The 13,138-nt window shown below is 48.3% G+C and overlaps 5 protein-coding genes across 5 annotated transcripts; 3 read left to right on the top strand and 2 right to left on the bottom strand.

Moving 5' to 3' along the window:
* VTN77DRAFT_1396 (uncharacterized protein) lies at positions 1-1,182 on the top strand (the record flags this gene model as incomplete). Its single annotated transcript, XM_069417122.1, has 2 exons — positions 1-381; positions 439-1,182. The coding sequence occupies 2 exons, from the start codon at positions 1-3 to the stop codon at positions 1,180-1,182; spliced, it is 1,125 nt and encodes a 374-aa protein (XP_069272937.1).
* Positions 1,183-3,441: 2,259 nt separating this feature from the next.
* On the top strand, positions 3,442-4,078 carry VTN77DRAFT_1395 (uncharacterized protein; the record flags this gene model as incomplete). Its single annotated transcript, XM_069417121.1, has 3 exons — positions 3,442-3,482; positions 3,727-3,812; positions 3,873-4,078. 3 exons carry the CDS (start codon positions 3,442-3,444, stop codon positions 4,076-4,078), a joined length of 333 nt encoding a protein of 110 aa, XP_069272936.1.
* A 3,790-nt stretch (positions 4,079-7,868) lies between these two features.
* VTN77DRAFT_1394 (uncharacterized protein) lies at positions 7,869-8,502 on the top strand (the record flags this gene model as incomplete). Its single annotated transcript, XM_069417120.1, has 3 exons — positions 7,869-7,938; positions 8,008-8,384; positions 8,446-8,502. The coding sequence occupies 3 exons, from the start codon at positions 7,869-7,871 to the stop codon at positions 8,500-8,502; spliced, it is 504 nt and encodes a 167-aa protein (XP_069272935.1).
* A 1,265-nt stretch (positions 8,503-9,767) lies between these two features.
* Positions 9,768-11,492, bottom strand: VTN77DRAFT_1393 (uncharacterized protein; the record flags this gene model as incomplete). The annotated part of the gene is made up of 2 exons (XM_069417119.1): positions 9,768-10,421; positions 10,500-11,492. 2 exons carry the CDS (start codon positions 11,490-11,492, stop codon positions 9,768-9,770), a joined length of 1,647 nt encoding a protein of 548 aa, XP_069272934.1.
* A 723-nt stretch (positions 11,493-12,215) lies between these two features.
* VTN77DRAFT_1392 (uncharacterized protein) lies at positions 12,216-12,594 on the bottom strand (the record flags this gene model as incomplete). The annotated part of the gene is made up of 2 exons (XM_069417118.1): positions 12,216-12,226; positions 12,282-12,594. The coding sequence occupies 2 exons, from the start codon at positions 12,592-12,594 to the stop codon at positions 12,216-12,218; spliced, it is 324 nt and encodes a 107-aa protein (XP_069272933.1).
* Positions 12,595-13,138: the final 544 nt, after the last annotated feature.

Genomic DNA, 13,138 nt, shown 5'->3' with positions numbered 1-13,138 from the left:
ATGTTGAGAAAGCTCGCTCTTCTTCCGCTTGCGCTGTCAGCCCTGCTGGGGCGTGGAAGTGCCCTGCCTGCCGTCAAGAGGGCCGCCAACGATGCTACCCCTCGCAACGTGATCTACGTGCAAACGTTCGAGTACTCGAACGGCACCCAAGTGTCACTCTTGCCGCTCCTGCAGCAAAACACCCAGGTCACCCATGTCATCCTCGCGGCGCTTCACATCAACCAGGATCCCGGAGACATCACCTTGAATGACAATTCCCCGGACTCGAGCTACTATGACTTCCTCTGGCCTGAAGTCCAGCAGCTCCAGGCTGCTGGAATCAAGGTCATGATCATGATGGGCGGTGCCGCGGTGGGCAGCTACCAGCGTCTTGCTTCGAACGTGAGTCCCCGTTTCTTCTCCGGATTGCTCACCCAGATATCTGACAGCTGAGAACAGTTCAACGCCTACTACCCGCCCCTCGTGCAGATTCTGAAGAACCACTCCATTGACGGGCTCGACCTCGACATCGAAGAGGACGTGCCTCTCTCGGGCCCTCTACAGCTCCTGCAGCAACTCAACTCCGACATGGGCACCGACTTCATCCTCACGTCCGCGCCGGTCGCGTCTGCCTTGACGACCAACGGACCCAACATCAACAACCTCAGTTACTTCGATCTGGATGCACAGGCGACCGACTCTTCCCGCCCCAACGGAAAGCTCATCAACTGGTACAACGCGCAGGCCTACAACGGCTGGGGTGACGCGGGCTCCCCCGACACGTACACAAGCATCATCAATTCCGGATGGGCGGCAAGCCGTGTCGTGTTTGGCGTGCCCGATTCGCAGAATGACGGCTCTGGCTGGGTGTCGCTCCAGACCCTCGCCGGCGTCATCTCGACTCTTCGACAAGACTATTCGGACTTTGGTGGCGTCTTCGGCTGGGAGTACTTCGACGCGGGCACCAACGACAACCTGAACGACCCGTGGGAATGGGTCAAGACGATTGGCAGTGACTTGTTCAGCGCGCTGTCGAAGCGCGCCGTGGCGCGGGTTCGCAAGACTCCCAAGCCCATCACGCCGTTCGAGCCGCAGATGGCCGAGCTTACGTCCAAGGGCGTCTCGTTTGGCGATGCCCTCGTCTCGCTGAACAAGACCGGCGGAGACTTGGGTCGCGCCAAGGCGAGGTTGCACTTGGCATAAGTCATTCCCTTGGCTTATGCTTCTTTGTACATTGTGACATTTGAGATGTAAATATTTTTATTATATTCAAGTTGCATCTTGGTAACAACTACACTAACTAGTCGTAATTGTTTGAAAACCCGACGCAGACATTGGAGTAACGGCTCTTCCAAGTTCGAACGTTGAGCTTGACTACAGGTGGATCGCGTGGAAACAGTTTCATACCATTACTATTATTATCGTGAATCAAGACGATCGTGTTGTGTCATTCTATTAATGGACGTCGTTAACCAACACACAGGCTGACTGACAGTGTTGGAAAAAGCCCCTGTCGATCGCGCGTCAATTGTCCAATCATAATTACCCAATAAAAGATATTGCCTCCACGCATCCATGGATCTTGTAGCCGATGCGGTCCACTGCATCCAACAAGCATAATTTATTTATAACTCACAACAAACCAATACTTACGACAAGCATCACTGCCAACACAACCGAGCCTAATCGCGATCAGCAACCATCTAGCTGGATCTACGACTCGTACAGCACAACTGGACTTTCGAGCGGTGGAGAGAAGATGAATGAAAGGTGGGCATATCTGAGGCTTCTGAGAACGATTTCAATGTGTATGTGCTGTCATTGAAAATGGTAAAGCTTTGCATGTAGCGAGAAATTCCAGAGAGCAAATTCTGCACAGAAAGAAGGAATCGTGATCATACCTAGCCTCGGAAGCAGTGATCTAGTCACCTGCCATGCCCAGACCCAGAGCTTAGGGCTAGGGCTAGCAAGCGCACCCGTTTCCTCGCTCGTGTCTTTATTCCCGGGGCCCTCCTAGACAATCGCTTTATGTGAATGGGCAGATTGATCAAAGAGCTATGCTATGTCCATGGTAATGCCATACACATTGTTTTTGCTTGATGAGACGAACGAGCAATTCTTCATTTTTTCGAGTTCAGCGTCGAAACTTTAGCTCTCTCTGGTTGATCGATTTTCATGGCATTCAGCTCGACACCTGTTTCTTTTCTTTTTTGTGTCTTTTTGTTTTCTTATCTCCCTGTCTTTGTTGGCTACACCTAGTTTGGATTCACGGAGATGTTCGTGTTAATATGGGACCTCTTTTTTTTGGCCGAATATTCAATACCCCGTGAATTCACTTTCTGAATCGATTCAGGAGTATGATGCTCTATTGTTGGAATACCTTATTCCTATCTAGTACCTACCGAAAGTCCCCAGATAATTACTTTAGTGGACTGTACTTCGGGTTCTGCCTCGAAGCACGACAGATTAAATTAAAACAAACAGAACCATATACTTCACAATAACACAATAATGAGGTCATTTTAGTTTTTTTTTTTTGATTCTTGCATGAAAATTAGTCCTTTGTTTCCATTCTTCATGATCTTTGGTTCCGGGAGTCAATACCCCCATTATTGTTTTCTGGTTGGAGGTTACGAAATGAGGCACTGACATTTTTTTTGTCTAAGGGAAAGGAAAAAAAAAAGGTAAAATTGAATTCAGGATGGAAAAAAGGTGCTCTCTAGATAAGTAAAAAAAGTTGATGTTTCCCCATATTAAAGTCCCACTTCAGCTCCTGTGGGACATAGAATGTACTCAAGGGGTTTAATAAGATCTATTGACTACACATTTGGAACAATACGCGAAGTTGATAGTGGCGCAGCTAATGAAAAGAATTATGGATTTCCTACCTAAACAAACCCACAATCGCAGTATGATGAAGAAAAAAATAAATGATTGCATACTCTGACACCACCAAAGAGAAGAAATAGATAACCAGATAGTGGATAATGACTCGTAGAGCTTGGTGGAATTCAACACGGATACCGCACAACCTGAAGAGCATAGCAGACATTAAATCCGTCGCTAATCACCAATCGCCTCTGACAAGAACTTAGGTATTTTCAGGGTATCTGTACCGTTGAGAAAGGCCAAGGACTCCTGTTCCCACTTAAATTTATACACAGACGTGAGCTTTCTGACTCGCACCGCGTAGAGATGCAAGCTTATCGCTGGGGTTGTCAACTAGTTCATTGATTGATAGTCCAGAATCATCAAGTTGCAGATCTCCCATGTATATGACAGATGCGATCGATGTCAAACCCCACATGGTGGGTATGTTGGTGTCTCGCGGAAAGCACGTCGTACTTCCGCGAGACTAGGTAACATGGTCTATTTTCGAACCAAAGCGAGAATACATCGGACTAGCCTGTCTACTTCCACTTGTGGACATAATATAATACGATACTCCCATCTGCTCCAACCATGGTTCTCGTCGCTGCTCGTACCCCTCATCCTATCTATCCGTACGACTATATGCCCTTCAAAAATGGCAGAGCCTTTGGTCGAAGTTGACACACAGGCCCGTAACCTTCTCAGAACCCAAGCTATTCACTTGATCTCCTTTTCTAACAGGGGTTGACTGCAGGTCACAGAGAATGATTCTTCCTATGGTGACGAACTGTCAGTCGGAATCTTTCTTCTCTAGTCCAAACTCCCATTGCATTGACCTGCCATAACCAGAGCGCTAATTGAGAACTTGATATATAGATCAGCCTACACTACTTCGCTGACATCTTCTGTCCTGAACTACCGACACGAGAACGGCAGACGGTATCATGCTTATCGCGATGGGAGTAAGCATACTGTCTGAGACCTTGGAGTGAGTTAGAACCTGACTAAACGCTAAATGACAGGTTACCTCATGCCCAATGATGAGACTGAAGCCGACCGTCTAGACATCCTGCACGAAATGGTGCTCACTATGATGGACATGAAACTGTTTCTTGCCCCAATAGAATCCCCGCAGAGAGTCATTGATCTTGGGACAGGAACAGGAATATGGGCGATTGATTTTGGTATGTCATCAGTTATTCCAGACCAGATCACAGCTCTGACATAGATTTAATAACAGCCGATCAATTCCCTTCAGCTGAGGCAAGTCCTATGTCCTACCATATGTCCGTCGATTTTCCGATTCGGAAGGTCGTTTGCCCATGCCCAGGACATTGCGGGAAGCCAAAGAGAAAAAAGGCAATAGCTTTGTTACATGAGTTTAATTCGAACTGTCGGAAATCTTCCACTCAGTCAAAAAGATCAAAAAGAGACGCCATGACATCCTACCTCTTTAGCTGTTGGATCTTTTCTGGTTGACACGAACCTTGGAGAAAGGTATATGAGACTTTTCATCATTTGATGCACCAGGTCATGTCAGCGGCCCACTGGCAGCATGATTGACCCTGATCTTACGACCATCAATTCTCGGCATCCCGGAAAAAATCCTCCAGCCTCAGTTTGTTGTTTATCACTTCACTGGTAGTACTTTCCCCCCACTCGTCGACAGAGTAGGCCTTGTCAATCACTGAATCCATAAATCTCCTCAACTTCATCTTTCCAGCAAATTCCAGGCCCTTAAGGCATTGACATTTTACCAGTCAATCTCTATTGGCGTGCACCAGTTATTGAAATCAACGATGTAGCTGAAAACGCTGAATTAGCCTCGGCAAAACGCCAAAAAAAAAACTTGTTTTGCATCAACAAGCCCAACTTACCATTTCTGTGTCTGACGGTCCCAGAGAAGATTTTCGAGCCCATAACCGCAATTTACTATTTGGCATCGAAGACATTCTCTTAACGGGTTCGCGATTTTTATCAGAACAAGATCTCCATAGCACTGCGGCGGTAAAAGGAGGCAACAAAGCCAATGAAATTAAACAACAACAACAAAAAAAAGAATCGAAAGCAAAACACATAAGCAATTTTGAACGCGTTCCTGATTTGTTCACGTTCAGTTGGATCCCTTCTCCAGAAGTCAAGCAGATGACTTCCCGGACAGAAAGTCATTAGGACGTAGATGATGTACCCCTGGGGAATCCACATGCTAGCATCCTGTCGCTCCTCGACGTAACTCAGCAAAGTTGGCATTGATGTACAGTCTCGTTCAACGAGGCGTTTGAATCGGTCAATTTCCGTTCTTGCATATGGTGCTGGCTCCCGGGTAGCTTGTTGACTTCTTGACTGAGAAGAGTTCGACTCGGAGCCTTGGCATGGGATCCTTTTCGTAGAGGATTTTATTTCGGGTTAGTAAGGTTCATTCAACTATCATTTCTTTTTTTTCTTTTTCTTTTCTTTTTTTTTTCCACATATATTTGGTAGTATTCAACCAACGTACTGTATTCGAATCTTTACGGCCGCCTTTTTTTCGCTTCGTTGTCAGCATTCACACACGAGTATGTTGCCCATGCTTCAGATGCCGCGTTGTAGTCTTGAGCATCTCTGTATCAAACTGACTATATTTTTCTGCCAGCTTGGCCGTCACCCTCCGAGGAGGCAGCGCGTGCGATCAATGGAGGGAATGATTACACGGCTAGTAAACCGCTCGTCAAACCACGTGAAAGAACTCGAATGCATACTGTGTGCTATCGATGCGATGGAGGAGAGGACTCTGAAGGAGATGAGAGGGTTGGTGTGAGTAGCCTGCAGAGCGACAAGATAGATAAGAAAGGTCTAGAGAAGGGCCCTGGATGGAGGGGAGCAAGAAAGAAAAAGAAAAAGAGACAAGGAAAGCAAAAAGTGATTAGGTTACTACAATCGGCAAGATATTGATCAGCATAAAGGCACAGTTTAGCGAATGACTTTTGCTGGCTGCTGCCTATCTGTCCTTGACGAAGGCATCACTCTACTTCTCGGATTCTTTGCTAAGCAACAAAGATTCCATCTTGCTCCTCTAATTTTGCACTCTCTAGGCTTTACTCTCTCCTGAAACTGAGATCCGAGTTCATTCACATTTCTGAGCTGTGATCCTAGGCAAAAGCTAAGTGATGTTGTCTAGTAGAGGACTTGATTTCCTTTCTTGTCTGGTCATGCAGGAAGCTCATTTATTTGACTGTTCCTTGCGGTTCGATACCTCAGTCTCCGTACCCGACAGCGGGGGAGGGAGGCCGGAGGGGAGTTTAGGGTTAGGGCTTGAAACCGTCAATTGACGTTTTTTTGAAGATCTACTGACCGTTTTACTATGGCAAACGTTAGTATTGTAAGGAAACGGTTACATAACGGTTATTTGACAGTTAGCAACTAATAAATGCCAATTTGTTGAGAAACATTACCTATATCCATGGCGAAACGTCATTTTCTATAGAAACCATCAATTTTGCAAATGTTTTTTCCCCCCAAAACATGGGCTTTATAGTATCTCTCCACTACGACCTCAAACTTTAGATAGTTTAGATAGTCTAATGATTAGATTGGATAGAAATCAAAGCCTCGCCCTCTTCCCAAAGCGTAATCATTTGATGTAGCATATTGGTCATGATTGTGGTTTGAATCCAGCCTCCAGCAGAAAAAAAAATGATGAGCCTTTATAAGAAATAGTCGTTAGTAAAAATAGATAGTTGTTAGCTAAGAAAAAAAGGGAAGTTATTACTTTTTTTAAGCATCTTCAATTTTTCTTTAACGTCAATTTATTGACATTGTCGGTTATATATAAAATTCTGAGTGACGTCAAATTTCCAAGAAACCATCGAGAAACCGTGAATTGGCGGTTTCTAAATATCCCCCTGGTCCGGTATGGCTTTCTAGAGCCCTGTTATATTGAGGTCAAGTCTAACGTTGAGAATAATAGGGACGTTATTCTTGGAGACCGCCGGGACCCGACTAGCAAAGTAAAAGACGAATAGCCTCACCTGCTGCCCAGGGAGAGTAGTACCTCTTCATTTGCTTGAATGTGAACCACCAATGGAAAGTTTTCATCTTGATCAAGATCCCTCTGTACAGCGCGCAACCAAATCGCAGTCCATGGCTCTGTTCATTGGTCTGGTTGTTGCTGTGTCCGTTGTCAGCCATCGTGAAGTTTCAAGGTACTAACCGCCGGGCTCGATCTTGATCGACTAGCCTGATGACTCCGTATCAATAGAGATTGTTTGCATTGACTCGTCCGAGGCTTGGGAATAGAAGAAACTGAATTTCGAACGCACATGCTGAGGCAAGGTCATTCTCAGAATGCTCCTTTCAAATTTCCTCGAGTCCTTCGATCGTTGGAGAACGTCGTTTGTCACTCCAGTCCAGAAACAAAGAGGTGTTCGAAACGTTGCTGGAAATGGTCTCTAGAAAGCTAATCGAGTGAATGAACTGACCGGGGACAGATCGCTAGACGTGATAAAGTTCATTGTCCTGCTCATCCTCCCCCAAATTTCCTTTCAAAAGGTACAGTGTCGAGCCAGGGATATCTATATTTCTATCAGTAGCGGTATAGTCCCCGCTATGAAGGTGTAACTGCGATACAACACACTGTGATGGGAGGTGATGCTTCCACAGTGACTGATGAACGACACGATGCGCTTGTTCCGGACGATGGTCTCGACGATCGGTCGTCTGTTCTGGGGAGGAGGAGGTCAGCACAGAGCCGCAAGCGGGGTCTGAAAATTTCTTACCAGAGAAAGAATTACGTACTGTCTGGTCTGCAGAAATGGTGAGTTCACTATATATTGGTACCTGGATGTATGTATAGCGTATAAATCGGATTCCATGGTGAAGTACCAGAGTATATTTTACAACTGTATCTCTTACCTGATTGAGCAACACCCCTGCTGGCTCCGTACATGCGGCTGACCTGGAGACACCATGAACAACACTAGCAGCTGTATGCAGTTCAACTTCTTACCGTCCCCTCTCTCTGCTTGGCGACAAAGAGCAAAATGAAAAAGCTATTGAAGAGAATCAGACACCAGAAAGCGTCTGGCTATGTGAAGGATGTTACGCCTAAAGGTTCGCTGGACTCTAGTGGGGCGATACTGACTTGTCTAGACTCTGGACTCTGCCGCTGAGCGTGTGCAGATTTGCCCTCGACATCCCCGAACGGACCACCATCACTCGCGCAGCACTCCACAGAGCCTTTCGAGACACCTACTGGTCCAACAGATCCATCTTCTAGGCACTCGTCCGGCGACGCCGATCCGGCTCTTCGCGAGAGTGAGAGCCTGAGACGAGAAGGCAATATTGAACATGGAGCTATCGTCAAAAAGGACTACTGGCAACTTGCGGTTAATAAATTCAAAAAGGACGAACCTTCCTTGTCAGAGTCCCTTGCTGCTGTACAAAACGCTGCAGCCGCAGTCGGGCCTAATTTCGCCGAAAACTTGCTGCATGCCGCAAAAGAGGCACATGATAAACTGCTAGAGAAAAGATGGAAATTCAAGGTCCTTGGACAAGAGGTCAGGCTCCGAGAACAACTGGACACAATCATGAAGGCAGTCACTATATTTAAAGATATAGGGAGTGCCGCCGTTGGCGTCGATCCAGTCCATGCTGGCATCCCGTGGGCTGGCATAGGTGCGCTGATGCAAGTATGTGTGCTTCATCTTCATATTTTTGAATCCCCTGACCGATTAGCAGCTGGCCACGAATGACTCCGACCACTATGCGACAATGGTGGCCGGAGCACAAGAAGTGGCAACCCATCATGGCTCCGTAAACGAGATTGAAGCGCATGTCGAAAAAAAAAAAAGAAAAAAGAAAAAAGAAAAAGAGAAAGAAAAACAAGAGAGAATACTAGACTACTGAATCTTTACGAGCCTGAAGTGCTCCGGTGGCAGGTATGTAACATACAAGCTTGTCCTTCTTGCTCGCACCGGGGATCCCATAGGCGATTTCGGCGTGAGAATGGTCAATCTATAAATCGCTTGAGAGCATAATCCCATTTGTGGTCGTGGTCTTTTTGTTTGTTTTGGCGCGTGATGAGAAACTTCCGCACTCCATCGGAGGCCTTTCCGCCAAGGCATCCACATTTCAGTAGTAGGATTGACAAACTTCAACGCAAATGAACGAATGTAGTTTTCTCAAATGCTATGGTGAATGCCAAAAAAAAGAAAGGCAACGCTAGGTTTACTCTCCATACAAGGGAACGGACGGCGCCAGTAACTAGTTAACAGACCACGAGAATATCAAAGTAGTCAACTTTTCATCATTACACACAAGCCTTAAGCCCCTCGCTCCGCTCGGGCGGCTTGAAGGGGTAATAAAGACAGGGGATTATAAAATCTTTATAGCTAAAAGCTTATAAAATACCTTACTATAGGCTTTATGAGGGTTTCTTATAGGCTTCGCACCCCTAAAACCTTATATATATAGAGCCTAAAAGGGTGTAAATTTAGTATGGTATTTCACTATAGGCTCTAGGCCTCACGCGGACTCTACAGGCTTCACGGGGGCGCCTAAGCTTCATGGAGGCTGGCTATCGGCTTGCAGAGACTTTATTAATAGGCTTTGTGCTTCCTCTATGTAGGGAGTTGGCAGATTTGATGTGGCATGCTTACGTAAGAATTGCAACGGTTGCTGACTAAGGCATTTGGACGAAAAGGAGACCTCAATTTCGCTTATATAAGCGATTTGTGCCAAAAAAAAAAAGTATTTCCATTATAATACCCCGGAGTACGGAGTCGAGTACATCAGTACAGTAACTACCTAGGGGGTAAAAGTAAGTATATCGGAGAAGTAACTAACTAACAAACAAATATATGCCGGATCACTTATGTATCTTTGTACATATGTGTATCCGGTTTCATTTCTTCACGACGGAAAGGTGGAAATGACGTCATCTACAAGACGAACACGGCCGACATGGCGAGCACGCCCATGGTCAACCAGATTGGCATCTGGAGGTGCTCGGCCATGCTCTTCTGCGAGCCGGAGGAGTTGGCCGACGTCGTCGTGCCGCTGCTGGACAAGTTGGTCGCCTTGGACAACGGCTGCCCGCACAGGCCGGACCCGTTCAGGTTGAAGGTCGGGAAGAAGACGCGCGGCTGGCCCTGGTTCATGGGCACGACGATGGTGCCGTTCTCGCCGGCCACGACCGTGATGTTGCACGTCGTCACCTCGGTCAGGTTCGTGCCCGGGTCGGCCGCGCCAGGCACGCTGAGCTCGTACGGTCCGCCGTGGGTCCCCTGGTTCGACAGCACCGAGACGATCTGCACGCCGTTCGGGCCCTTGCGCGTCGCGTACGTCGATCCATCCGTGTAGAGGATCTCGCTCAGGTTGGTGACGTAGTTGCTGTCGACGGAGATGGCGTGGTTCCGCAGCTGGTTCAGCGTCGCCGTCAGCGTGTACAGCGGCGCCGACGTGTCGTAGTTGGTCGGCCAGATCGGCTGCCGGTTGTACGGCGAGTAGTTGCCGGTCAGGTGCTGCTCCTGTCCGTAGTAGACCTTGGGGATTCCATCGGCCAAGATGGTGAAAGCCAGTGCGTTTTTAGCCAGCTGGAGAGAGAACAAAAAATCAAGTCAATGCCACCGAAACAGAAGAAGTGCAAAGAGGGGGAGAGGGGAAGTACTGACCGCCAAGTCTTCCGTGTACGAGGCGAACCGCTGGTTATCTTGATTCTCAATGAAGTTCGCCAAGTACTGCGTCTTCGAACAGGCCTGTCGCATCGAACCCACCATCGACACGAGATCCGCCATCTTTCCGGCCGTGAACGCGCTGATGATGGTGTAGTAGAGCGGGTAGTTCTCCAATCCTCCCGTCAAATTCTGGTAATTGCAGGTGAAGCGCGCGTCGCCGTCGTCCACTTCGGCCATTGCGTAGACGCCCGCGCTCTGGAGGAAGGGCTGGAAGAAGGAGTACTCGATCTGCTTGGCGCCGTCCACGCGGATGCCGTCGATATCGTAGGTCTCGACCAGATCCTTGATCCACTGGTTCAGCGTGTTGGCGATGTTGGGGTCCGTGGTCTTCAGCCGCGGCGTGGCCACGCCCTCGTAGCCCAGCCAGCAGGTCTGGAACTGGGTCTGGTTGTTCCAGTCGGTGATCGGGCAGTACGGCTCGAAGTCCTGGGAGCTGTTGAAGGGCACGAACACGGAGTAGTCAATCGGGGTCGTCGAGGTCATGTTGGCGTTGCCAATGTCGTAGGCCAGTTCATTCGCGACGATGTCCACCAGAAGATACATGCCGCGCTTGTGCAGTTCCGAGGAGAGGTTCTTGAGATCGTCCGGGGACCCAAAGTGCGAATTCAACTCGTAGAGGTTCTGCGGCCAGTATCCGTGAAAGGCCTCGCCGTAGATGGTGTCCTGGGGCAGATTCTCGTTGATGGGCGAGATCTGGACGGCGGTGAAGCCCATTCCCTGGATGTAGTCGAGCTGGTCCACCAAACCCGCCCAGTTACCACCGCAGTACTGGGTGATGTTGCAGGGGGCATTCTGATCCGTCGACCGTGCGAATCGGTCGGTGATGACCTGGTAGATGGACCGCTGCGCCCATTCGTCGGGCGTCGCAGCATGAGAGCATCCCGCCAGACCGGCGAGGACCAACGCGATGGACGACGTTTGGAATTTCATGATGGCCGTGCTATACTACACCAAAAAGCCAACGCGCAGAATCAAAGGAGCGGATCCGATGGGGTACAGATAAGAACGAGATGGCGGCTTGGCAAGTCCCAGTGATCCGGACACGATTATTTTAATTTAAATAAAGAAACGATTGACTTTTGGCGGCTCAAGCGAATGTAAGCCCGGGAGCGAGTGGCTCTGGGCAGAAGAGAACGACAGAATGAAAAGGAGCGAGGACGCAAATGCGTAAAAGACTGACCAGAAGAAGAGGAGGAAGCAGCAGCCAGTGAAGAAGAAAAAAAAAAGGGGGAGAAAAACTGGCCCTGAGGTCTCAAGAGGAAGCGTTCGCGAACAGGCCGGCGGCCAGTCCAATATGCTTACTGCGACGACTAGCTTACTTATCAGCGACTTGTCCCCAATCATCGACGCCATCCTCGCCGCTGCCCTTTTTTCCTGGACGGACGGTGCGTGAGAGAACCCTGTCGGGGCTTGCCGACAGCCATTCTCATAGGCTGACAGCAGGGCGACATGTGCAGCAATGCCGTTCTTGACGCCGGATGACACGGCATCCTTACTGCGGCCCCTTGCCACTCACTGAGTCACTGGCGATTGGATTGGATTTGGACTAATTAAGTTGCCATGAGATGTGATTGCGGGGAAAGATAAGCCCACAGCCAGGGCCCAGGAGAAGGTTCTCGGCGATGAACTCTAGGTGGCATGATCGACGGCCAGTCAGCCACATCCTGCAGTCCCTCGTTAGTGATGATTATTGCAGCAAGATGATGAAGATGATATTACTATTATTTCGAATTGAGGTCTTACAAAGTACTCTCTTGGGACTCTCTGGCGTCTGCACTGACCAAGGCTCCGGAGGTCGCTTGTTCGAGGGAGGATTCCTTCGCCCCCAGACGTCGCAAGTGAGAGTGAGACACACTATGCCGTTTTGGTCGAACAATGAGCCATGCATGGATTGTTGCATCAGTGGCCACCATCTCGGCCACTCAGAGTGGGCCGATCGGCTGGATACATGGAAAATTTGAAATCGAGGTTCCATGGGTCTCTCCTGCATGAAAGTCCAGACCAGGAACTGCTGGAGATCATTCCCCCGCATCTTTCCGAGGGACGTACTCGGTTCGGTCCCTGGAATCTGATTCTTCAAAGGAAGACAAGAGAAAAAAGAGAATAGAGAAGCAAAAAGGAGGGGAAAATTAAAGAAAAAAATTAAAAATAAATAAAAATAAATTAAGATTAAGAATCAGACAGATGTCGGCATTATATTCTGCGGCCAGGTTGCACAGGGAACGCGCGATTTGTCTTCGACAACCCTTGTTCTCTCCATACGTGTAACGTGCAGTAGTCTGTCAGAGATAAGGTGGTAACGCACAGTCAATTTGTCAACACGTCAAAGATTAATAGACCGTTCGATGCACCGGTATCTAGTAACCATTGTCAATATGACCGTGATCTCTTTGAGATTGCATCCAAACAAAAGCCCTGGTGATTGAGAGATGGCACGGAGTTGGAAAATCAATTTTCCTTCAGCCGTTCCTCCCCGTCGAGTACTGAGTACGCGGGTTGCCATCTCGACGGCAAAGGGCCATCAGGTCGTCCATGGCTCTTGCCTCCGCTACGCCATTTGGTTCGGGCATTTTTAG

The sequence above is a fragment of the Rasamsonia byssochlamydoides genome (genome assembly GCF_041956645.1).
Source record: "Rasamsonia byssochlamydoides strain NRRL 3658 unplaced genomic scaffold VTN77scaffold_126, whole genome shotgun sequence".
NCBI classification, from domain to species: Eukaryota; Fungi; Ascomycota; class Eurotiomycetes; order Eurotiales; family Trichocomaceae; genus Rasamsonia; species Rasamsonia byssochlamydoides.
Note: the sequence above shows the minus strand (reverse complement) of the source record. Positions and strands in the feature narration are given on the sequence as shown.